This window comes from Bufo bufo, chromosome 4, assembly GCF_905171765.1.
Source record: "Bufo bufo chromosome 4, aBufBuf1.1, whole genome shotgun sequence".
Lineage (NCBI taxonomy): Eukaryota > Metazoa > Chordata > Amphibia > Anura > Bufonidae > Bufo > Bufo bufo.
In genome coordinates, this window is record NC_053392.1 from 86,591,235 (window position 1) to 86,618,548 (window position 27,314).

The window sequence follows — 27,314 nt, forward strand, 5'->3', positions numbered from 1 at the left end:
AAATCGCCATTTAGCATTTCCTTCTTTCCTGCCCCTGTTGCCCCGCTGTTCGCTCTCAGAGTCCGGACGGCTGTGCTAATCTAACAGCCGGAGGTAGCAATCCGAACTCATGTATTACAGCAGACAATAGTCCAAGATCGTGGTGACAGAGTCACTTTAAACATAGATAGATGACATGTTCCCTTTATGAAATAGCAGGAATCTGGAGTTCTGCATCAGAAAAACCAAAGCTCCGAATGCTATAAAGATGTATTAAGAAACGAATAAGAAAGGAATCATGGACTTAAAGAGAACGATAAAAAGGTGGCGATTCACTTTAATGGGTGACCCATCTCGTAAACGGGATGCCTATTGCAAGGCATCAGCAATGTCAAGACTATATGGCGGAGACCCCTCCATGTCTTCGAAGAATGGGACAAGAGTAAGTAAATGACTTCCTGTATCATTCTTACTTACAATTCATCTGGGAGGTGGGCTCAGTGCACTTGCCTTTTCTCTTGCTCTGCTTACGCTCCTCGTCTCTGATTTTCCGTTCAGCACCCTGATGAGATAGAAAAATAATAAGGTAAATCATACAAAGATTGGACTAAGGAACACGACTTTGTGCGACATCTAAAAGAGAATCAAATTGGGACGATGGATCAAAACCGGTGCAATGTAGAAGTGCATCAAATGTCCATAGCAAACAGATTCCGCCTCCTGGGTTTTCAAGGACTGACTGAGCACTTGGGGGAAACTGCTCAACTTTTCATGAATCTCCCCAGTGTATCCATCATCTAGGAAGCCCTTATCCCAGAAGGCCCATACCTCCGCATACACTGGCTGAGAAAACCCTTAGGGCATTTGGACCTTGAATGAGCAAAGATCATGTAGTGCTTATAAAAGGGGCATCCCGCTCTCCTACTTTCTATATGCCACCTCTATAAACAGCACTGAGGGGTTTAAGAGCTAGGACCACCAACACGCCTGACCACAGATTTGAGCCCATGCACCAGTAATGAACCGATTGTGTGCCAAAGGGTTACAGAAAAGCTACACCAGCAATGAGCCGTTGTTAAAGGGGGTTGGCTCCTTTTATACATGGATGGCATACAGTGGCGGAAATAATTATTTGACCCCTCACTGATTTTGTAAGTTTGTCCAATGACAAAGAAATGAAAAGTCTCAGAACAGTATCATTTCAATGGTAGGTTTATTGTAACAGTGGCAGATAGCACATCAAAAGGAAAATCGAAAAAATAACTTTAAATAAAAGATAGCAACTGATTTGCATTTCATTGAGTGAAATAAGTATTTGAACCCTCTAACAAAAAAAGACTTAATACTTGGTGGAAAAACCCTTGTTTGCAAGCACAGAGGTCAAACGTTTCTTGTAATTGATGACCAAGTTTGCGCACATTTTAGGAGGAATGTTGGTCCACTCCTCTTTGCAGATCATCTCTAAATCCCTAAGGTTTCGAGGCTGTCTCTGTGCAACTCTGAGCTTGAGCTCCCTCCATAGGTTTTCGATTGGATTAAGGTCCGGAGACTGACTAGGCCACTCCATGACCTTAATGTGCTTCTTCTTGAGCCACTCCTCTGTTGCCTTTGCTGTATGTTTTGGGTCATTGTCGTGCTGGAACACCCATCCACGACCCATTTTCAGTTTCCTGGCAGAGGGAAGGAGGTTGTCGCTCAGGATTTCACGATACATGGCTCCGTCCATTTTCCCGTTTATGCGAATAAGTTGTCCTGTGCCCTTAGCAGAAAAACACCCCCAAAGCAAAATGTTTCCACCCCCATGCTTGACGGTGGGGACGGTGTTTTGGGGGTCATAGGCAGCATTTTTCTTCCTCCAAACACAGCGAGTTGAGTTAATGCCAAAGAGCTCTATTTTGGTCTCATCAGACCACAGCACCTTCTCCCAGTCACTCTCTGAATCATTCAGGTGTTCATTGGCAAACTTCAGACGGGCCTGCACATGTGCCTTCCTGAGCAGGGGGACCTTGCGAGCCCTGCAGGATTTTAATCCATTGCGGTGTAATGTGTTTCTAATGGTTTTCTTGGTGACTGTGGTCCCTGCTAATTTGAGGTCATTAACTAACTCCTCCCGTGTAGTTCTAGGATGCTTTTTCACCTTTCTCAGAACCATTGACACCCCACGAGGTGAGATCTTGCGTGGAGCCCCAGAGCGAGGTCGATTGATGTTCATTTTGTGCTCCTTCCATTTTCGAACAATCGCACCAACAGTTGTCACCTTCTCTCCCAGCTTCTTGCTAATGGTTTTGTAGCCCATTCCAGCCTTGTGCAGGTCTACAATTTTGTCTCTGACATCCTTGGACAGCTCTTTGGTCTTTCCCATGTTGGAGAGTTTGGCGTCTGCTTGATTGATTGATTCTGTGGACAGGTGTCTTTTATACAGGTGACTAGTTAAGACAGGTGTCCTTAATGAGGGTGACTAATTGAGTAGAAGTGTCTAACCACTCTGTGGGAGCCAGAACTCTTAATGGTTGGTAGGGGTTCAAATACTTATTTCACTCAATGAAATGCAAATCAGTTGCTATCTTTTATTTAAAGTTATTTTTTCGATTTTCCTTTTGATGTGCTATCTGCCACTGTTACAATAAACCTACCATTGAAATGATACTGTTCTGAGACTTTTCATTTCTTTGTCATTGGACAAACTTACAAAATCAGTGAGGGGTCAAATAATTATTTCCGCCACTGTATTGCTAAAACTCCATTTGGTTCCCTGGGGGGGGAGTGTCTGGATTACGAAAATTGAGGGTGAGCTGAGAAAAAAAATAATGTTTTGTTTTTTTCTTTATCCGACATTGTATATTCTAGCGATATGCCTTTAACGTGTGAGATAAGCCAACCTCCAAGTGGAAGAAGACCACACATTTCACATATGTATTTTCGCATCGCGTCCTCCAGAATGGGAGAAGCTCCGGCTAATAGAGGGGAAGGGATATATTGAGCTAGATGGTGTCCATATACTCAAATAAGGGTAGGGGTTGTTCTGATGAGTCAACTCCTTACCATATACATTAGTTAATATACTGTTATTAGGATCGCTCTCCTTAGCAGCAGGCAGGTAAACTGGAGAAATGAGCCACCAGCTTATGACTAGCTGTTTAGGACAGTGGAAACACGGCATGTGTGCTGACTGCAAGGAAACCTGTTTAAGCAGGGTGTATAGCTTGATCCTTGCCACTAGATGGAGCAGTTGAGTTAGTCAAGTTTCTGTATACATTAAAGGAAATATGTCACCTATATATTTTTTCTGCCTGTTAGGGCTCATTCAGACGGCCGTATGCTATCCGCAAAAATGCGGATCCATTTTTTTGCGGATTAGATGCTGACCCATTCACTTCTATGGGGCGCTTTTCTATTCCACGGTTCCGCAAAACAAATGAAACATGTCCTATACTTGTCCATGAAAATCAGGACATGGCCCCATTGAAGTCTATGGGTCCGCAAAAATACTGAATGCTAGCTTTTTTTTTGCGGATAGCATTCAGTATTTTTGCGGACAGCATACGGCCGTCTGAATGAGCCCTTGAAACCAGATAGCGACACATATCCTTTTTTCCTGTGCGTGTGTTTTTTTTTGGGGGGTAGATATTTTATTCTATTTCCTAAACCTGATTATGGGGGCGGTCATTTTGCCTGAGCTGCTATAGCATTTATAAAGATATGCTTTATGGTAGCCACGTGGGCCATAGACACAGTAGTCTGGAGGGGGACCTCTGACTTCTATGGGAGAGTTTTCTAGGCATGCTCTGCGACCTGTGCAGAGGTCAGGAGGGAGTAGATAAGCTGTGATATCACCTATTGTTAATGGTGGATATATCTGTCATTCTAATCTTGCCTATGATGAAAATGACATGACTGCTTAAAGGTGATCTGTACCAACCAAGAAGTGATTCAGTAGTGTGAAAACTGCAGGATTTTACTTTTTATTTTTTCATATAGTTTGTGAGATGGAAAATTAAAAACATTACCAAAAATTATTTTAAAAAGTTTAACATATTGATTTAAACAATGGGTCATTTTCTGAAGACACATTTCCTAAAACCCACTCACCTTATCACAGAAGACTTTAATTTGGCAATAGCCCCTGTGAATTGGCTTGTTACTTCTATTATTGTAGCTGTAGGTGTCGATTTGAATATTCAGAGGGAGCCCCTTCACCCCTTTCTGAGAGGAGAAATCAGTGCTAAGACAGTTCACAGATATAAAGACCTAAGGGACATAAAAATAAAACATTAGCATTAATAGACATTTATAAAAAATAAAAAATTATATATATATATATATATATATATATATATATATATATATATATATATATATACACACACACACACACACACATACACATACATATACACATATACATATACACACACACATACGTTATGCACAAGGCATACATAGTATAAGGTGACGTTCACACTTCCAGTTCTCACGTATAGCTCAGTGAGATTCTTCTGGGGAACTGGATCCATAATGGCTCCAGTACCAATAAAAACAATGACAGCAGTGTGAACAGAGCCCATTTAGGATCATTGCATCAGAAACTCTTATATTAGACCGCCACCTGCTGGAAAGTCTTTGAACTGCAGTCACAGTACAGGCAGTGCAGACCAGAATTCATATTAAACAGAAGCTAAAAAGTTGTCATACGGTACATATATTTGTCAAGTTAGTATATACATATATTCTGTATAGGACCAAAATTTTAAAAAATAAATAAATGAAAAAAAACTGGCGAAAATACGATGACCACTTCAGCCTAGAAGTACATGACTTGAAGTTACATGTATTCAAACAGTAAGACTAAGGTAGCTATAAGCTCTTCTTTTCAGATCAAACATCCTCTTCTAATTACAGACGACCGACCCATAAGAATACCACGACGCAATTATCCTTTAACTCCTCCCTAATCACCTAAATTGACCTAAATTTCATAGCCGACACCCTAAAGAAAGAACCCATTATCTTCATGCATTGTCCATGCTACAATTATCCGTAATGCAGATACAGACGGGATAACGACAGGACTTTCACAAGTGCAGATATTTAAAGATGACCTCATTTCTATTGTGTTCCAGGAAAACCCCCATTCTGTACTAAAATGCAGAAAATGTACACGTTTGCATCTCAAATGATCCCATTGTAGATGATGTAGCAGGAAAAGAGCCTGCAGTAACAGCAATTTGATCTGTAAGTGGTGACACCCATTGCCAAGAAAATGCCTTCAACGTTGTCACAGCTCCATTTCATATGGCCCACTCAATCACGTGTATGGTCCCGTAACAGAATGGGTGTTTATATGCTTCGGTCACGTTAAAGGAACGTTTGGATATAAAAGTTAAAGAGCAGTGGTCATCAGCGACGACCCTATTAAACCAGTTATACTGCATGGTAGGGTCGATCTTGCTGATTAAAACGATGCTTGTGTTCTGTAATTCGCCACAACAGATTTTCACAACATGGGTATCATTGCAATTAGCAGGACCAACCCTACTATGAAGTATGACTGGTTCAGTAGAGTTGATCCTGCTGACAGGTCTAATTTAAAAAACTTAGAGGATTCCCACCCACCCCCCCAATAAATAAATAAAAACTGATAACAGGGTGTCCAGTTGCTGGGACCCCCACAGATCAGCTATAATAAGTGGGGGAAATGGCAACAAGTGTCCAATTCCCCTGCAGTGCCACCACAGGGCAAATGTGGCATTACACAATTCTCATTGAAACAAATAGGCTGTTAGGGTAACATATTGATGTGCTTGCTCCTCCAGGGAAAGGACACTCTTTCCTGAATAGAGGACCCCCATGTATTACTGTAACTCAGAAACCCCAGAGTTTCTGAAAATGGAGACGACCATGAAAAGTTCAGGGTCTTTTTTTCTTTATTGACTCAAATATTACACCTATGAACTATATGTATGAAGACTGCAACCACAACACCTATGTATGTGTCATGACTGCAGCCTTACTTCTTCTAACACCCTTTGATATGGTATACACCACAACACGGGATTACAGGTAGCATCCATTTCATGGAAGATGCACCATTTCCTTGAGGCTTCGGAAAAAAACAAACACCATGAGAAATATTGAGATAAAACAATCTGTGCACTGGAAAGATTTCAAGTAGTGGTAAAACTGGTTAGTGAAGTCATCTGTAAGTGACATTTATAGGTAATAAGCCATTGCCCTAGTATAGGCCCAACCCCAAGAAACAATCCTCAAAGTATCCTCAGCTTGTTTGGCAAGATTCTTCCTTGAAAGTCTAACAAAAGCAAAGAACACAGCAAAAACACAATAACCCGGTTCATCTTCATTCCTCCGGCATAGCGAAATAAACATAGTCACCTGTCTGATCGTGTTAGAGGAGTTCACCCGTGTACAAAATGCCTCTTACTTCCTATAGATCTACTGGGCATCTCTTATTGAATGAGGTCTGTAGGCTCTCTAGTCTGACCAACCAAGGATCGGCATTGAAAAAAGTTGACCAACATCGTAGATGCAGGTTGTCTATAGATACCTGATAGATCATCAATAATATTGCAATTGATATTATAGTTTTGGTTTCCTGCTGCATACTACACCGTACAGGCAGCTATCATCATAGCCAATGTGAACAAACGTAGATTCCCTCCTCTTCTCAGTAACTTAAGTGAACATGGGAGAACTTGCAGTATTTTATTTCTAAGAGGGCACCGACAACTCCAGGCCCAACAGACAAGAACTCCAACTTCTCTTCTAAACTTGCTTGCTTGAACACAGCACCAGCAAGCAGACCTCTCAAATTAATTTTCAGTACAGGGTCCAGACTATCAATATTAATCTGTCTACTAATCCCATCTACAAAAGCCAATGAACTTCTTTCCTAGAACGGCACCGACCACTCCAGGCTCTAACTTATCTTATACAGTAAGTTGCTTGTCGGAAAACAGCACCAACAAGTAGACCTCCGAAATTAATTAATTTTCATTACAGGGCCCAGAATACCAATATTAAATCGGTATACTAATCCCATCTACAAAAGCCAACATACCAAGATGCAGAATGAATAAATATGAATACCACCATGTAATGTAACTGGCTTCTCTACTCCGTTCCCATCACCCTATACATCAATAATACTGTAATTGATATTGTAGTCCGGGTTTGCTGCTTGCATACTACACTGTACATGCGGGTGAAGGTAAGGATTCAGCTCAGCAATCATCATAGCCAATGTGAACAAATGTAGAGCTCTCCTCTTCTCAGTAACCTAAGCGAACAAGGGTGAATTTGCAGTATTTCTTTCCTAGAACAGCACCAACAACTCCAGGCTCTATAGACAGGCTCGAACTTCTCTTATACAGCAAGTTGATTGTCGGGAACCAGCACCAACTGGTAGACCTATGAAATTAATTTTCATTACAGGGCCCAGACTACCAATATTACCATCTGCAAAAGCCAACACACCAAGATACAGCATGAATACATATATACTGCCATCTAAATGCAACTGGCTTTCCTACTCTGTGCCCATCACCCTGCGCAAAGACTGCCTCATCGGCAAGGGGAGGACCAGTAGAGGTTGGCCCCTTTCCCATCAAAGTCTGCAAATATGAGATAGGGGGACATGTCTCCAAGAGGTTAGATTAACAATTGGCAGAACATAAAGTTTGTTATTACCCCCCTCCCATTGGGTACAGTCACCTATGTGCTGCCTCTCCCATTCAGTTTCACAACATGAGCTACATAACAGGCTTTATAATACCACAAAAAAGAGGCAACGCCTTGTTTTAAGAAAGGGCGTTTCAATGGTGCGGTATTGCTTTAAATTACATACCTTGATGTACCTAGTCACAGCACCAAGCCAATTAGTGGCTAATGAAAAGCACTGAATCTAGGGTGACACATCTGACTACGCACAGATGGCAGTTAACCGTTTCATCTACAGGTGCTCATGGAGGATGATGCAGGGGAAAAATATTTTATAGTTAATTGCATGCTAAAAATATTTTCTAAATTGCCTGTGGTGCAACTCTGAAAATTAATGGTGGACGGGAGACCATTAATATGTACGGAGCTGCAAAGGCGTCCATTTGGCTTTAAATTTATAGACTTGTCCTGGGTATTCGGGTCACGAATCCCAGTCATGCACGCCACCGATAATCAGCCCATTGCTAAATAATAATCTAATGCAAAGACTCAGAGAGATTTGCAAGACGGGTTAACCCCATCCTTGTGCATTCCTAAAATTATCCAGACCCCCTGCCACCATCTGTAAGTGGGCCGATGCTTATGGGTCTTACAAGATCACAAATATTCCAAAATCATTAAAGAGGACCCGTCACCTCTCCTGCCATCTCTGTTTTAGTAACCTTCTGCGATCCCCATGTAATGACAATCTAGGAGCATCTATTCTTATGACTACGTTGTGCCCTTCCTTCATTATTCCTGCTAGAAGTTTATGAAAGAATTGCCAGCAGTCAGCAATGAAGATCTATCGGGGTGTTACCATTGGGGGGTGTTACCCTGCACAGTCTGACATTACCCATTGGAGGGTGTTACCCTGCACAGTCTGACATTACCCATTGGGGGGGTTACCCTGCACAGTCTCACATTACTCATTGGGGGGGTGTTACCCTGCACAGTCTGACATTACCCATTGGGGGGTGTTTACCCTGCACAGTCTGACATTACCCATTGGGGGGTGTTACCCTGCACAGTCTGACATTACCCATTGGGGGTGTTACCCTGCACAGTCTCACATTACCCAATCAGTGTTGCGAGTGTCAGGTTGTGCAGGGACAGCCTCCCCCCCAACCGGACCTTTATTGCAGACTGTTGGAAATTCATTGTTAAACTTCTAGTAGGAATAATAGAGAAACAGCACAATATAGAGTCATAAGAGATGTTCCATAGTTATTACAAGTAGTTACTAATACAGACATGGGCAGGGGAGGCGACAGGTCCTCTGATGGACAGGCCACCAAAATTCTCCATTAAAAAAACAGTACCAGAGTTAAATTTCTTCAAGAAACATCAACAGCATTTATGTTTCGGAGAAACTTGGTGACAACTCGTATAGCTGCTAGTACAGCTCCCGATGGGTTGTCACTTTCCCAGATTTCTGTCATTTCGAAGGATAAATGGACACATTTGACATCTAAGGGTCTTAGGAAACCTGGTGCAGAGAGGAGAGGGGCCTCATAGCAAATCTCAAAATGGCTGCTCGTGATGGTGCTGGATTTTGTTCATTCCACACCTTTCCATGACCCTTGGGCCAATTCTTTATTTCTTTGTCTCTCAACAATGGGATCAACCAGGGCAGCCCCCTCTAAGGGTCCGTTAGCATAGATGCCAACCGTCCTAAATTTGCAGGGACTGTTGATTTTCAGAGACAGTCCCAGCAAATGTGCCCTGGGTCAAAATGGGATGGGCTGGTGCAAGCCCCACCACATAACTGGCCGCTCCCGCTTTGGCATTCCTGGAGAAGGGGCTTACATGCCCCGAATTTGCCAACTAAAAGTTGGCCAAGTATGCTTTAGCAGCCACATGGGTTTTCTCTCTGGTATGCCCAATGGAATGGCAGCCATAGGGGTTGTCGCCCATTTTTCCAAGAAAATAGCAGAATAGAATTTAATAACCGATCATTTTGGGCAGATTAATCAAAATTGCCTAAAAGACAATATGGGGAATTTATCATTCCTGTGCCTCGTCATAAATTGGGCGCATCCTCCAGCAGTGCAGGGGAGATCACACAGACCATTATAATTTGTACGTCTATGATTAATACTCCCCCATAGTGTCTTTGTTGGCCATAGCAGCCAATCAGAATTCAGCTTTCATTCTACCAGAGCCATTTAAGAAATCAAAGCTGAGCATTGAATGGTTGCTATGGGCAACAAGATAGTCTTAATAAATGAGGCCTAATAGGAAGATTTGACATTTTCTAAAATAAACTTTCCAAGTTGCCCTTAACAACTAATCACTTTACAGATTTCATTTTGCCTTATTGGTTGCTATAGCAGTTCTTTATTCAGACAATTTGATAAATGAGGCCCTCTTGGTTAAAAAAAAATACATTTTGGGGGGGTTCTCTGCTGCTAATACATAGGGGGAGATCAAAACTGGTGTAAAGGAAAACTAGCTTGGTTGCCCATAGCAACCAATCAGATTCCAACTTTCATTTTTCAGAGTTCCTTTGGGAAATGAAAGGTGGAATCTGATTGCCCATAGCAACCAAAGTTATTTTTCCTTTACACCAGTTTTAATAAATTTCCCCCAAGAGGAAACAAAAGCTGCAATAAAGGGCACAAAAATACAATATAGTCAGATAGGATGAGGCCGCATGAGGAAGAAATGGCCGCACATCTCTGCGAGACACCAGCGTACAACAGTAAACAGGAGGCTGGGGTCACACGAAGATTGAGACTGGTCAGTGCCCTTTCTGAGGACTCCAGGAAGGGGTTAATCTACCTGCCTATAGCATAAAGTTTTCCTTTTTCCCTCTCTTTGTATTTGGTAAAGCGATGAGAAAGAAAGTTCAACAGTGTTTGTTTGTGATCTCTCCCAGGCATTCACCTCATCGGCTCCTTACAAGTCACCTACGGGGCCCTTCACATCAGTGGCCGCCAACAATAGTCATGCATCTGCGTGCAGAGAAAGAAAACGGAGCCTCCTTTCATGGCATCACCCGCTGAGATGTATGGAGCGGCCATTGTCATGCTCCAGCCCGGCCAACTCTATTCCACTTGAATTCGTGGAGAGCGAAACTTGACGTTGAGCTGGTGTGTACATAGCGGCATGGAATAATATACCGCATTATACCACAAAGCAAAGGATTTCCATGTGAAAAAAAACACAAAACAAACAATTCTGAAAGACGTCGCCTGAGAAACTTTCCATTCAGCCGCAAAGAGATAGTGGAGAGTGCAAAGACTCTTGTCCTGAAAAAATCACAGGTGTCCATGCCTGGCACTGGAGCCTATCCCTATTCAAGTGAATGAAGCTTAAAAGTGGTTGTCCACCATTTACTTTTTGGGGAAAATTTATTTTTTATTTTTTAAAACTTTTCCCTCCACTGTTAGACCTCTGAAAGGAATTATACCTGCCTGCTCCCCACCGTTTGGTTCTGGCTCTGTGGGTCCAGAGCATTCTTCACTGCACATGTAAATTTCCTGATGGGGTCAAGTGTGTTGCTGAAGCCAATGACTGGCCTCAGAGGTGACGTCACCAAGTGGCACTTGACCCAAGAGGTGCAGTAAAAGGCAGCTCAGACCCACAGGGTGGGAGGGGATTTAAAAACCAAATTCTGGACAACCCCTTTAAGTGCAATCACCTAAGGATAAGAGTGGAATAGTTTATGACGGAGGAGAAGAGAATATTTTTTTTTTTAAACCTGGACAATCTATTCAGAAGGACATACACCCCAAATATATATATATATTTTCACCCCTGTCACACTGTATATCCATGACAATTTCTGGGAAAGCTGGGTGAAAATCCAGTATGGCCATCCAGCCACTCCCGAAAGGGTGGTCAACCTGCTTCCCGAAACCTCTAAATGGCAGATCTGCCTTGTAATAGGGGGGATAGTGTCAGGAAATTGTATAACAAGATAGAATTGCCATTCAAGAATCTGGAAAAGTTGGGTAACAATCCCTTTGGAAGAAGTGATGGAAGCCACCCAACTTTCTGAGATCAAGAAAGGAAGCAAACAATATGGCTTATTCGAGGGCCCTCACTAAACTTTCTCAGTTTCCAGAAGAGCCAATCTGCTGGTTGCACCAGAAATACCCAGCTCACGTTGCACTATACTTCCTGCACAATAAATCATACGACATATTGATGAAGGAGTAGAGAGCAGGTAATTAAAGTGTAGGATGATTATAAACAACACACCCTTTTAATTATGGTAGAAATGTAGCAATAGAAATGAAGCCTGACACATACCTTGCCTTCATCGTTCAGGTCCCAGGTGAAGGAGATGGCGTTGTAGGCGATCTCCTCAATGTTGCTGATTGTGTTGAAGCTTTCTTTGTAGTCGGCTGCAAAATAACCAAAGTGTTCAGGTACAAACCTCAAGAAAGTTCAGTAAGAGATCCATATATTTCTACATGACCCACCTATATCGATGCATCTCTGTTTCGCAGTGTGCTGTCTAGAATGCCAATACTTCCAGTGGCGAAGCTGGTCTTCGCGGCTTTTATCATCAGCAAACACAACCATGATGACGCTCTGAAAGACAGAATGATTTAGGAGGTTTGTCAGTATAAACACATATAGAAGCACAGAGACACCAAATCTTGGAGTTACAAGAGAACCCATACTTGATATACAGCTGCTTGGCCAACAGCTATTCATTCCGAACCTATATACACATGCATTTTTGGACAAGAATCCTTGTGTTCTCAAAGGGGAGGGAAGGGAAAAAGCCAAACACCAAAAGGATCGGCATATTTGTACTCATCTGCTTTAGGGGAGATTCAGGGTACCCCCATACAAGTTAGATTATCAGCTTGTCCCACCAAAATTGGCGGGTTTGATTGATGGCTTTAAAAGGGAACCCGTCACCTGCTTAGGGGCCATTTAACCACCAGCATGCAGCTGGGGTATAGGGTCTGAAGCCTGCCCATAGCAAACCCATCCATCCTTCCATACAAAGAATAGCAAATGCTCAAACTTACCTGGAGAAGAGTCCAGGACTCTTCTCCAATGATACTGGTTGCATATGCACTGCCCTGATGAAGCCATAGACGATACACCTACTTGATGGGCCTAATTTGCAGGACATGCACAGTGAAGGGAGGTGTACTACCCTCTGCTTTATGGGTGTAGTGCACATGCGACCAGTGCTGCTGGAGAAGAGTCCTGGACTCTTCACCCCGATACGTTCAAGTTTTTTTTTTTATATACTTTGCTATAGGTAGTTATGTCTGCCCCCAAAGAATTCCAGCCAAGAAAACCTTACCCGAACTTTGCTAATCGGATGATGGATCCCTTTATTACTGCCAATTTCTTTCAACGTGATGGGATAAAACTGACCCTTGTTCAGATAGGTCATAGTGCTGTCTCCTGGCTTTGGTCGAAGAGATTTTGAGGCTTCAAGCGTGTATTCAAAATTATTCCTGTATTTAAAAGATCAAACAATAAAAAGAAAAGAAAAGGCAAATACAGCACACATTATGTTCCATTGGCAAAATACCAGCATCATTTAAAGTGATTGAACCACTGTACGATGCATGCAGACTTTTTGGAGGGTTTCCAGTTTTCTTAATCATTTGGTTCTTAAAGGGGTTCTGCACTTTGTTTAAACTGATGATCTATCCTCTGGATAGATCATCAGCATCTGATTGGCGGGGGTCCAACACCCGGGACCCCCGCCGATCAGCTGTTTGAGAAGGCAGCGGCCTTCTAAACTGTTTACCGCTGGCCCAGTGACATCCCGACTAGTATCACTGGCCTGGGCGCAGCTAAGCTCCGTTCCCTTGAATGGAGCTTAGCCCCGCCCAGGCCAGTTGATACAAGTCATAATGTCACTCGGCCGGCGGTAAACAGTGAGAAGGCCGCGGCGCTGCTGGAGCGCCGCTGCCTTCTCAAACAGCTGATCGGCGGGGGTCCCGGGTGTCGGGATCAGAAGCTGATGATTTATCCAGAGGATAGATCATCAGTTTAAACAAAGTACAGAACCCGTTTAAAGATTAAAAAAATAATAATAATAAAATAATAATAATAATAATAAATAATAAAAAAACTTACCCAGCAACAGGATCAAAAACATAGTCTTCAGAGCTTATGCTACTCATGCGTATGTTAAGCTCACTTGGATAGAATACCTTAAAATAAAATAAAAATCTAAGATAAGCAAATCAACAAGGAAAAACACACAAAATACAGCACTAAAACAAACTGAAAAAAAAAAGAAACAAGATAATCGTTTTGCTCCCAAAACAACAAACCTAATTTTACTGTTTAGTAGAAGACTCATGTAGAAGATACAATAGATAACAAATTTAAGAAATGGACATTTAGGACTGTTAAGCCAAAAACCCAGAAGTCAAACCCTTTTACCTCCGGAACATCTTTGAATGTCTCAGAGAAAGTGGAGTCGGGAGTCCTCCTCTGAGAGTTGGGAGCATGGCTGCTGGAATTGTAGTGGTCAGAATGGACATTACGATCAAAAGACACAATGCGTTCTACAGCCTCAGAATGGTAGACATTTGGTGGAATGCCTACTGTAAAGCCATGGCCGTGGGATTCTGTTTTGATGGCGTGAGTTGGCATTGAAGTAATGGAGACGGTGGCAGTGGTATCTGGAGCTGCCAGATGACCTTTTTTGTCCATGTGATTGGTCACAGGAAGTAATATGTTAAAAGGCACGTTGGTTTTCAGGACTTGAACTCTGTTTTCACCACTGCAAATCAAGGGGGAATCGTTCACTTGATGGAGACCATTCCTAACAGAAAAAAGACAAACTGTAAGACTTGAAGGCTACATCTGTGACATTGCAGGGCTGGAAATGTCTATGTGAAGCATGGATGTGCAGAGTCCTCCAACCAGAGATGCCCTGTGTGCTTGCTGGTGCCAATCCTGCAAAAATGGCCATGGTTCTTCTGATTTCAATGTGCATGGTGAAAGCCAACATTTCTCTGAAACTTACGAGGCACCAGAGGTGTCTCCCAGGCACTTAGGTCACCCACCTTCCCTGGAAAACTGCCAGCTGATTACCATGAGCATGGCCGCCTTACATTACCTTACATACAATACCAACCTTTTATTGTGCTCTGCCTCTGTATGTTCGTGATCTTGTTTGGTAGAGGAATGTCTCCTTTCTCTGGGAACCTGAAAGAGAGATATAGGCATTTATGCAAATCTGGTCACCACAAAGAGGTAATTACAGATGCCTGTCAACAGTATGGATGACTGAAGGACAAAAACAATCAGATGGAGGAGGCCATGTTGAAGTTTACAACTTCAGTAGGTGGAGGTTAACTAAAATAACATGTTCATGGAAGTGGACGAAACCCCCTACAAACCAGTAATGATTCTTTGATGGTGGCCTTCTCAAAAAACTATGGCTTGAGCCCCATATGTTTGTAAAGGACAGACATACCGATCTCTGCTTCCCTTGCTCAACCCAGCAGAATGCCATAAAGAGTTAATAAGGGACTAATAAATTGTCTTAATGCTTAATATTTCGATTTTTAGCCCCTTTCATGCTGTAGCAGCTTGACCAGGCAGGTTGCTGCAAAATATACAGAAAGCACCGAATTGTGTGTCTTGCATTTTGACGAAACGTCCCACCGAGAGTAAGGGTACGGTCACACGGTCAGGTTTTGGATGCAGTTTTAGAAGACAAAACCAGGAGTGAATTAAAAAAAAGAGGAGAGGAGAAGTGGTATCTGTCCTTCATACTGCCTCACCTTTTATGATCCACTCCTGATTTTGGCTTCCAAAACAGCATGCAGAAAACTGACCGCATGGCCGTATCCTAAGGGTCTGGTCAAATTGAGTTCGATAAGTAGCTTAGCCACAGGTATTGGGGTAGCAGATACAGATATTGCAACCAGTAGGTAACACCTTGATGTCCCACATAATGGAGCAAGGTGGTGGTAATATGGTGCAATTATTTAATGTATGGATTCCAGATGGAACTTTTTCACCATAGGCTATAATGTATATAGATGAAGCATGGAGATACCCAAGCTATGCCAGAGAACCATGTTATCAGTACCTTATAGTAGTCGTAGAGAAGCCCCAGTGCGGCAGCACTATCTTCATCTCCGTTGATACTCATCATAGCTTTGGTGGCTGCCGTCAAGGGATTTTCCAGGAAAGACTTCCAGGCCTCATCCTCGCTGGTGTAGGAACGTCTCTGCTGATAAAGGGACTCATTCTGGAGCACCAACACAGGCCGTTTACTAGAAGGTAAGGGAACATATCGTTAACAACTACAAAAAGGCACAAGTAGTACATGGCATACGATGGTCAGCAACATGTTCTGTAGGACAAAAACTCCTCATAGAAAAGCATAAAAACTAAACAGCCCTCTATTTGCTCTGATCGAATCAAGCTGGCTGAACCAGAAATGCTTGATGATACGCGATAACCAACCCACATATCTGGAAACACAGTCAAGAGCAGAATGCCATAAAAATAAAAAATAAAAAGGTCTGCAGTAGATCGCCACTTGTTTTGGGCGCACAAGTCCTACCACATTGCTCTTCGAGGCATCATCCACATACACAGAAGCTAATGGAGCAGTGTCAGACTGGCGTCCCTTGGTCCCACCATAGAAAATTATTCTTGGCGTCCAACCTCCACATTATCAATAAAGTGTCTAAGTTTTGATTCAAAGAAGTACACCCTAATGGCAAGTGATTGGCTTCAAATGTTTTTTTTTTCCTCTGGACCTTTGGGGTACAGAATAGTATCAGACCCTGGGCCACTGGAGGTACCTCTGGTGCTCTGGTGGGCCACTGGAGGTACCTCTGGTGGGCCATTCCAACTGCTTTGGGGTCCAAGGACTATACCCTGTTAATGAGATATTATATTAGCAGGGGGGTAGATGGGTATTTTTGCTCCATGGATGATCTCTACCTCGTCCTGGAATATAAGAGAGAGTAGGGTGAAACTTTACTGGCGCCACAGCTTTTCATATTGCCTGCCAAATGAGAATTCATTATCATATAAATAAAAAAGAAAAGCCAAGTAAAACTTGGCTCCCCTGCCCATTACAAAGGGACTCCTTACATGACCAGCAATGTCTGCAGGCACCAACATTGCCTTTATTGAGTAGCTTCTGCATGTATTTGCAAAGAATGGTTGACTGTTGTGGGTTGCCCCAATAAAGGACACCCTGGGAGCTAGAAAGAGTAAGCTCCAAAAAGTTTAATCCCGTTAATCAAGGATCTTCAGATCCAGACAGTTGTCATCAACCCTTCTATGTTCAAATAAAAAGTAATCTGATACAGGGGTAGCAGAGGCAAGTTTGCTAAATGTGAGCTTGTCATGAGCGCTTGTGACCTTAGATGTTCCAATAAGGCGAAATTAGTGATGGCCAATAGTGGCCATTATATAGGCGTGGTGACCTGGACTTCACAAGATGCAGGCATAGTCCTCTGTGTGTGTTGATGGAGCTTTTATTAGTTATGTTCTCTGATGCAACAGTTAACTGTTCATTTGATGTTTAGTTCATTTGCACATCAAAAACTATTCGGGGCAATAAAATGCAGCAAGCTGAAAGATGCTGAGCCCTGATAGTGACATTAACATCTAATCCACGCTGACTTCCAAGGTAAGAAATGGCAGTTCTAGTTATCCACAGATCACAACAAAACATTAACTGAACCAAGGGACTGTCAAACAGGAAGGAAATTCTACAACCGTAGCACTTACAGGACGAGTCACAAACTTGGAACTGCTCGACTATCCGCGGGACACTTCAAGTTGAAAGCCACCAAATTGACTCCAGAATTTCTTGAAATCATGTCAAAGATGCACCCATTAGGCTACCTGCAAACGTTGCATATATGTATGCAGAAAATCTGCATGAAAACTGCATAAAAACCATGTATAAAAAAAGTACATAAATCAGCACTATTTGTCTTGTTTTTTTTCTGTGGTTTTCTATTTATCTTAACAAACCCATTGAAGTCTGTGGGAAGAACTTCTATACATAAGGTCCAGCAAGGCACAAAGAATTGACATGCTGTGGATTTTAAAATCCACACAGCGGGTTAATTTACACAGCTAAAAAATCTGCACAGTATATGTGTGATTTGGCAAAAAACTTACATAAATCCTCAAAATGTGCAGGCAGCCTTAAAGTGAAGCTAATATTAGCTCCAAAGGCATAGCATGAATGCGGTGTTCACACGTTGCAGCTTTTGGCGTAGTCTTCTGAAATCTTTTTATTGCATTTTAATGTCCACATTACGGTCACAATACCTGGACCTCTACTATACCAAATTTGAATCACCATAGAAACTGCATCCAGATTACGGCTATCTTAAAGGGGATCCGTCAACAGAAAATTACCTATTGTTTGAATCACGTTTTTGAGATTTTTAATTTATATTTTTAGAATTTTTGGTGATTTTTTTTCTTCTTAATTATTCTATTTCACTATCTATATTTAAAAAAATGTATATAATCATGAAATGATTACACTAGCCACTAGGCGTAATCATAGTTCATGATCTCCTGTTCTGTACAGGCACTATCGCCAGAAGCAGAACTACAATGACAAGTAACACCTTTATATAGATAAGACAGGATCCACCATTCACAATAGGTGATATCACAGATCGTCTTCTCCCTCCTGACCTCTGCACAGGTCACAGAGCATGCCTTAAAACGCCCCCATAGAAGTTAATAGGGTCTTCTCCTGTTTACTATGTCCATGGCCCATGTAGCTGCGCTCAAAAGACAGGAAGGGTTAACATATTTTAGGCTTAGTGGCCAATGTGAAAATTGCAGGATTACCAGTATATACAATTTTTTTTTTATATAGTTCGTGACATGGAAAACAACTTAAAAAAAAAAAAAAAAAAAAAACACACACACACACACACACACACACACACACACAAAAATTCAAAAAAATATACATATATTTAACATAAAAGAATGTGATTTAAACACTAGGTCATTTTCTCATGACCCTTTAAACTGGCCGCACCTGGTAGATAAAATACGAGTACTTGGCCATTACAGTCTTTGCAAAGATCCGGAAAAGTCATGAAAATCTCCACTGTCACACAGTTAAACAGGTAAATCAGTAGGAGAGAGGAAGCTGGAAATGTGTCAGTCTTTACTGCAGTTGTGGAGTTATATTTACAAACTAGCAAAACCAGAATGAACATTTGTTTGAGAGTCGATTGCTGCACTGCAGGTACTAGCACAATTAAAATTCCAGATGTACCAGGTAAATCTGGCAGTCTCTCTAAGTGAGCTCCATATTCCCGTGCCCGCGCCATTCCTGAAGCCTGTGCCTTCCACCCCTGAGACTAGAATGGCAATACAATCCAGTGCACATTGAATACCCGCTAAAAGCTAGTGGTGTTCCTTACACGTAAAGTAAAGTGATCCCCGTATAAATATGCCATGCAGTATGTAATCTGCATTTTCAGATATCACCTCGGGCAATGCTGATGTAATGAAGTTTTTTCTAGTGAAAACCTAATATTCTGTCTTACAATAGAGGCAGCAATTCACATGGTCTACTGGACTGATATCAGCGTTACACAGGAGAAGAAATTCCTCAAAAATTCATAGATTAGAAAGTCTCAGGTTCAGTATGATTTACCAGTGATAAAAATAAAAAAAACACTTCTATCAGGAGGAGGTCAATATTACTGCTCATCCTGGTCTATAAACAGATTGATAAAATGTAAAAAGATAAATAAATATATATACACCTATCAGGATTAGTTCAACATTATTGTTCATCCTGATCCTCTTGGTCTATGGGCAGGTTGAGATATACATACAGTACAGACCAAAAGTTTGGACACACCTTCTCATGCAAAGAGTTTTCTTTATTTTCATGACTATGAAAATTGTAGATTCACACTGAAGACATCAAAACTATGAATTAACACATATGGAATTATATACATAACAAACAAGTGTGAAACAACTGAAAATATGTCATATTCTAGGTTCTTCAAAGTAGCCACCTTTTGCTTTGATTACTGCTTTGCACACTCTTGGCATTCTCTTGTTGAGCTTCAAGAGGTAGTCCCCTGAAATGGTTTTCACTTCACAGGTGTGCCCTGTCAGGTTTAATAAGTGGGATTTCGTGCCTTATAAATGGGGTTGGGACCATCAGTGGCGTTGAGGAGAAGTCAGGTGGATGCACGGCTGATAGTCCTACTGAATAGACTGTTAGAATTTGTATTATGGCAAGAAAAAAGCAGCTAAGTAAAGAAAAACGAGTGGCCATCATTACTTTAAGAAATGAAGGTCAGTCAGTCAGCCGACAAATTGGGAAAACTTTGAAAGTAAGGGCTATTTGACCATGAAGGAGAGTGATGGGGTGCTGCGCCAGATGACCTGGCCTCCACAGTCACCGGACCTGAACCCAATCGAGATGGTTTGGGGTGAGCTGGACCGCAGAGTGAAGGCAAAAGGGCCAACAAGTGCTAAGCATCTCTGGGAACTCCTTCAAGATTGTTGGAAGACCATTTCAGGGGACTACCTCTTGAAGCTCATCAAGAGAATGCCAAGAGTGTGCAAAGCAGTAATCAAAGCAAAAGGTGGCTACTTTGAAGAACCTAGAATATGACATATTTTCAGTTGTTTCACACTTGTTTGTTATGTATATAATTCCACATGTGTTAATTCATAGTTTTGATGCCTTCATAGTCATGAAAATAAAGAAAACTCTTTGAATGAGAAGGTGTGTCCAAACTTTTGGTCTGTACTGTATAAATATATATATATATATATATATATATACACATACATACATACATACATATCAGGATGAGGTAAAGATTACTGTTCATCCTGAGTCCGGTATAATGCAAGGAAGAGGTAGAGCAGGGATCAGCAGCCTCCGGCACTCCAGCTGTTCTAAGACTACAACTCCCAACTCCATTCATATCTACGGTAGTTACAAGAACAGACAAGTATGTTTGCATGCTGGGAGTTGTAGTTTCACAGCAGCTGGAGGGCCGAAGGTTGCTGATCCCTGAGGTAGAGTATTGGTAAACCGGATGACAGCCCCCTGGACAGAAAGACAGACTACTACTGTGGGTACGGACAGGTGGCAGATTTTGGTGTGGATTTTACCCCATACATTGCAAAGTGTGAAATCTGCAGCGGAGATCCGCAGGAAAAAAAAAATGGACATGGCGCAGATTTAAAATCCACACTGCAGGTCAATTTACGCTATGGATTCTTTTTGCAGCGTGTCGATAAGATTTCTTACAACCTCAACCGCTTTGCTGGCAAAGCACAACACTGAATATCCTGCACGTGCATCCGCTGTGTGTGAACATACCTTAAAGGCTGCGTTCACAAGTGACAGAAAATCTAGAGGAAGAATCTGCAGTTCTGCAGCAAATAAAATAAATATATCGCATTTCTATTACATCCTCCCCACTGCAAAAGGTGAAACCTGGAGCATAAAGTGACATGGTGCAGATTTCAAATCCGCGCCGCAGGCCAATTTACGCTGCCGCTTTTGAACGCAGCGTGTAGATGAGAATCTCTGAATTCTCATCCACCTTGCTGATCCTGTATAATGCTACCGCAAGAAAATCGTGGCAGCCAATCTGCAGCTAATCAGTCACAGGTGGACCCGGCCTAAATTTTGGTTTCCAAGAGAAAGCCACAGGGTTTGGGCTCATGCACACGACCATATGCATTTTGCAGTCCACAAAATACGGATCTCCACAAAAACGGATGACATCCGTGTTACAACCGTTTTTTTCGCGGATCCATTGAAACCATGCCTGTCCTTGTCCGCAAAACGAACAAGAATAGGACATGTTGTATTTTTTTGCGGAATGGACTTGCGGACACATGGATAAGGAGCGCACACAGAGTCTCATTGAAATGAATGGTTCTGCATGGGCTGCAAAAAGTGGAAATGGACACAGGCAAGAAATACATTCGTGTGCATGAGCCCTTTGACTGCACTTCAGTTTTTAATTTGCACACAGGTTCCTCCACAAGACATTGGAAGCGCTGCAGAAACAACAGGTGTTTGTCTTGTGCACCCTCCCATTTCAACATTCAGTTGAAGCGCACAAATGCCTTGGAGGCAATCTGCTGTCTTTAAAGGTGTACTCCAAGCCAGAATGATCACTTCAAGAGCGGAGACCTGCCAGAAAGTCCTTTCCCACACACACACACACACACACATCTACAGTCAAGCTTATGAAAGTTCAATCGTAAAAAACAAGCTGCACTGACGTAAAACATTGCGCTGTTAAACTCTGGCAAACAATAATTCAGCAGTCATTGCTTTAGTATATAGGTCAGGATTACAAAAAATAAAAAAAGTTAATTTTTATTTATTTTTTCTCACCAGAAACCATCCCTGATTGGTGCAGAGCTGCAATACCAAACATAACCCATGGATAAGAGTGGCGCTATTTCAAAAACTTCAGCTGACTCTCTGTAGGAATGGAGTTCATGAAGAGACATGAAGCACAGAGAGGAGGTGGCGATGTGGCTGATGAGCAGCAGCACTTGTATGTAGTCTCCATTTCCACAGTCTGTCCTCTCTGTACTTCATGTCTTCTCATGAACTCCATTCCTACAGAGATTCAGCTGAAGTTCTTATCATCTGTATTCAGGATCATAATACCTGACAAGTAAGAGGAGGATGAGGCGGCTCTTTACCTCAGTGCTCTGAAGTAACTTGTCCTGCTGTGTGATTAGGACAGGTTTTGTGTGTACTAATAGGATGGCGTCTGTGTGTGTTCCACAATTTGCGGAACGGCGCGGACAGCCATTAATATGACTGCCTATTCTTGTCCGCAAAACAGACAAGAATAGGACAGGTTATATTTTTTATTTTTTTTGCGGATCACGGAACAACGGATGCAGACAGCACACGCTGACCGTGGGGCAGCCGCAGCGAATTGCGGACCCATTCCCTTTAATGGGTTCGGGATCCGGCCGTTCCGCAAAAAGATAGGGCATGTCCTATCTTTTTGCCGAACGGAAGTACGGGACGACACCCCACGGAAGCACTTCGTAGTGCTTCCGTAGGGTTCCGTTTCGCATCCGTGATGCGGAATGCACCCGGAACGGTGCCAGTGTATTGCAGATCCGCATATGCGGCCACAGGACACCTACAGTCGTGTGCAGGAGGCCAAAGTGTATAAATGACAAGTTTTACTGAACCTTTTCCCATAAAACTACCCTGTTTCCCCGAAAATAAGACAGTGTCTTATATTAATTTTTGCTCCAAAAGATGCGCTAGGTCTTATTTTCAGGGGATGTCTTATTTTTCCATGAAGAAAAATACGGTACACATTTATTGTTGAACAAAAAAAAAAGGAAATCAGGGTGTGGAGGGGGATCACTTAAAATGGCACAGGGTGATCAGAGAAGGGAATCAAAATGACACAGGGGTATCAGGGTGGGGAGGGGGATAACTTAAAATGACACAGGGGGATCAGAAGGGGGAATCAAAATGGTACAGGAGAATCAGAGGGGGGGGGGGATTACTATAGCATTTTAGCACCCCCTTCTGATCCTCCTGTGTCATTTTGATTCCCCCTGTGTCATTTTAAATGATCCCCCTCCCCACCCTGATACCCCTGTGTCATTTTGATTCCCCCCTCTGAACACCCTGTGTCATTTTAAATGATCCCCCTCCCCCCTCTGATCACCCCATGTCATTTTAATTACCGTTTTTAGTCTCCCTCCCCATCTTCACCAGACATATCCCACCTTCCATCAGATATTCCCCCCCCTACCTGTCACCCCGTCCCCTGTGTGTCCGTGCCAGACAAGTTGTGAGACTCCATCAGGGCAGAGCGGGCGGATTAAGGCGGCAGCTTGTCCTGGCGGCAGCTGCGGCCAATCAGTGAGCTCCTTACATTCTGGGGTGGCTTGCTTTATAATCGGGGAGGTATTATGTTCGGCCGATGCTTTATAATCGGGGAGGCCTTATTTTCGGGGGATGCTTTATTATCGGGGAGGCCTTATTTTCGGGGGGGATGCCTTATATTACAGCAATAGGCAAAACTAGAGGTAGGTCTTATTTTCGGGGAAACAGGGTATATATCAGTCTGCTCAGCTCCTCCTGCTCTATAAGATGCTGCCTGCAGATTGCATTTCATGGATCTCCTTCTCTAGCGGGGAAGAAAACACTAATGATAAGAACCGTTGGAGGGAATTTATCAGGACACCTACACCAGAAACTGGCGGGAGAAAAAAAAAAAGTCACAAAAAGCCATTGCGCCATTTTCTGAAAACGGGGAGTGGCGGTGTGCGGTGTGGGCAGGGCAATCATTAATGGCCATTTACAGGCATAAATAATGAATTCAATCTATTGCAGGCCGAAGCTGGAATATATTTTAGTCTAGACGAGGATCCACTTGGTTTATGATAAGGCCTACACCTCGTCATCCTCTGGCAGTGTGGGGGATATCAAAGACCGCTGTAAAACGCCATAAATCAAACTGATCAAAAAAAAATGTCAGTGCAAATTTGTGTGTGTAGTCACCTTAAAGGGAACCTGTCGCCTCCAAAACACATATCAAACCGACATCTTTACCTTACAGTCGCCCCCAGTGTGTTCACAATCATGCGTTTCATTCCTCCATCGGTTGCTGCATACTTTATAAAAACGCTGTTTCAATCTCCATTCGCCCCATCTTCAGAGCCATCTTAAAGTCAGGGGGGCAGCGGCCTCCTTGCTTCAAGTCGAGCTAAGCCTGCCCCTTACCCGTCCTCTCCTCACTTTGAGTGACATCCTGCCGTGAGGCTGGGATCGGTCAAGTCTCGCTCATGCGCGGTGCGCTCCTTGTTAGTGAGCGATCCCGCAGTCAGCCGGCTGCTATCGTCTCACTGCGCATGCCCAGGCCATTTCTATCGGGCGCGGACGCCGAGGACCAGGATCGCCGGGCACGCGCGCACAATGGAAATGGCCGGCGCATGCGCAGTGAGACGTATGCAGCAACCGATGGAGGAATGAAACGCATGATTGTGAACACACTGGGGGCGACTGTAAGGTAAAGATGTCGGTTTGATATGTGTTTTGGAGGCGACAGGTTCCCTTTAACAGAAGCCGGGAGCCACTGACTCCCATCAGATCCTTCACTAGAAAGCAGTGGAAACACCTGTACTGAAGGCAGATCCTACATGGGAGTGACAATGCCTGCACAGTCTACGGATTTGGACTAATGAGGACTGACGGCAGACACTGTTTCACTACAATTCTTCTATGACCAACGCCTTGTAGGGCTCAGGTTTCATCCAACTTTATCGACCTTGAAGACACTTTCACAAGGGGAGTGGATCCTGCTTCTCGGATCTTTTTTTCTTTTCAATTATCTTTTTATTAATTTAGACAGATAAACAGATGGTACAAATTTGTCAGACAGTACTACGGTATACATAAATGGTATAGAAGGCAATCATGGTCAAAGTGAGAGAGAGGAATTGGGGGGGATCCTGCTTCTCTGATCTGATTCACAACCGTGCCACCCACATCACACCAACCACAATGTGCCACTCTGCCTGGGAACCCTTTGTCGGTAATAAATCACAGCACTAGAGTGCACGTCATGTAAACAAACAGGCGGCAGAGCTGAGTTTGTAACCTGTCATACCGCCATAGGAGATCAGAAGGTTATCTGCGGTTTTTACATGGGACTGCAGGTAAACTGATCTCTACACAGAGTTATCAGAATGCGCACACAACAACAGTGGTTTTAAAGGAGTTTCCTTTTATAGGGAATCACCTGTGTGACATCTGTACCAGTAATCTTTACTACAGGTGCCAGTTATATGACATGGGCAGGAGCAGGCAAATAACAGATCATGGGGAGATGGGGAAAAAAAACCCTCTAAAAACACAGCTGGCTGGAAAATCCAGGCTTGTGGAGTCATTAGAAACTGAGAAATTAAACTGGATAGATAGATAGATAGATAATTAAAATATATGGTAATTTTCAACACAGTCCTAATACACACACAGTCTGGAAGATGGGGTATTTTACACCTATTAGTATCCAGATTTACAGGACCTATTACGCCTATTAGATATCTGGGGCATATTACTCCGAGATTACAGGTATATGGACACATATGAGAGATCGATGGGATATATTACACAGATTACAGCATATTATAGCAATAGGACACATTTACTCAAACTCATTAGGACAATCCTGACCCGGGATTCACAGCAGCTGATCCAGCAGTCATCTCATCATCAACCAGCAGCAGCCGATCCAGCAGTCATCTCATCATCAACCAGCAGCAGCCCACAACACACCAGCCTGGGTATATTATAGGCAGGTGGTGCCCCAGCCTGGGTATATTATAGGCATGTGGTGCCCCAGCCTGAGTATATTTTAGGCATGTGGTGCCCCAGCCTGAGTATATTTTAGGCATGTGGTGCCCCAGCCTTGGTTTATTATAGGCATGTGGTGCCCCAGTCTGGGTATATTTTAGGCATGTGGTGCCCCAGCCTGGGTATATTATAGGCATGTGGTGCCCCAGCCTTGGTTTATTATAGGCATGTGGTGCCCCAGCCTGGGTATATTATAGGCATGTGGTGCCCCAGCCTGGGTATATTATAGAGCCTGGGTATATTATAGGCATGTGGTGCCCCAGCCTTGGTTTATTATAGGCATGTGGTGCCCCAGCCTGGGTATATTATAGAGCCTGAGTATATTATAGGCATGTGGTGCCCCAGCCTGGGTATATTTTAGGCATGTGGTGCCCCAGCCTGGGTATATTATAGGCATGCGGTGCCCCCGCAGGGTGATGGCAGAGGTCTGTAGCCGCTGTCAGTGCGGAGAATGCGGCAGGGGCACAGGTGCGGGCACCCCGGACAGCTGGCACAGCAGCTGGCACACACGGCCCCGGATCACTTACTTGTCGTAGTCTTGTGTCATGCTGTCGCCCGTGTCGGTGGAACTGGACTTTCTAGTTGGGACAGATCAGTGCAGGGGACCGGAGCCCGGGCGCCGCACAAACGGGTTTAGTCGGCTTTTCTCGCTTTTTGAGCTTGGCTGTGATTGAGAGGGAGGTTTACTGACTGCAAAACTTCTCATTGGCTGGCGGCTTCCCCCTCGGAGGGGGCGGGGACACCGTGCCGCGCGCTGATTGGCCGAGGACACTGGTACAACGGTGCAACGTTCCAAAGGGGATCGTGTTTCCTGGAGACGCTGTCAGAAACGTGTGCGGTTCTCGGCCATCTCCGCTGGACGCATCAGAACCGGTTCCGACATCCAGCGCGGCACGTCTGCGCATCTCATCTCAGCACAGCACTGGCATTCAGGGCATTGCATCGAGAAGACTAGACACTGGCATTCAGGGCATCAGCTTGGCATTGGCACTGAAAAGACTGGACACTGGCATTCAGAGCATTATATCTGAGAAGAAAGGGCACTGGTATTCTGGGCATCAGCTTGGCACTGGCATTGAGAAGACTGGACACTGGCATTCAATGAATTTCATCTCCACTGGACACTGGCATTGAGAAGAAAAGATTTTGGTATTATGTCTTATAGCTTGGCACTGAGAGAACTGGGCACAAGAATTCAGGGCATCAACTAGACATTGGCACAGACAGAATTGGACATCTTATTGTCACTTGGAGAAGTGGTATT

The 27,314-nt window shown here is 43.3% G+C and overlaps 1 protein-coding gene across 2 annotated transcripts in view; it reads right to left on the reverse strand.

The window, feature by feature from the left end:
• The window catches only part of GRHL1 (grainyhead like transcription factor 1), a 34,937-nt gene extending 8,224 nt beyond the window's left edge, over positions 1 to 26,713 (reverse strand). The window contains exons 1-10 of one of the 2 annotated variants that reach the window (XM_040427478.1): positions 26,578 to 26,713; positions 15,734 to 15,920; positions 14,771 to 14,841; positions 14,071 to 14,455; positions 13,759 to 13,835; positions 12,971 to 13,127; positions 12,126 to 12,237; positions 11,953 to 12,047; positions 4,069 to 4,227; positions 457 to 541 (exon numbers count right to left, since the gene is read on the reverse strand). In XM_040427478.1, the coding sequence (XP_040283412.1) occupies positions 457 to 541; positions 4,069 to 4,227; positions 11,953 to 12,047; positions 12,126 to 12,237; positions 12,971 to 13,127; positions 13,759 to 13,835; positions 14,071 to 14,455; positions 14,771 to 14,841; positions 15,734 to 15,920; positions 26,578 to 26,597 (1,348 nt within the window). In that variant the 5' untranslated portion in view covers positions 26,598 to 26,713. The remainder of the gene's footprint in view (positions 1 to 456; positions 542 to 4,068; positions 4,228 to 11,952; positions 12,048 to 12,125; positions 12,238 to 12,970; positions 13,128 to 13,758; positions 13,836 to 14,070; positions 14,456 to 14,770; positions 14,842 to 15,733; positions 15,921 to 26,577) is intronic. The other variant, XM_040427479.1, reaches the window with a different exon arrangement.
• Between the last annotated feature and the right edge of the window lie 601 nt (positions 26,714 to 27,314).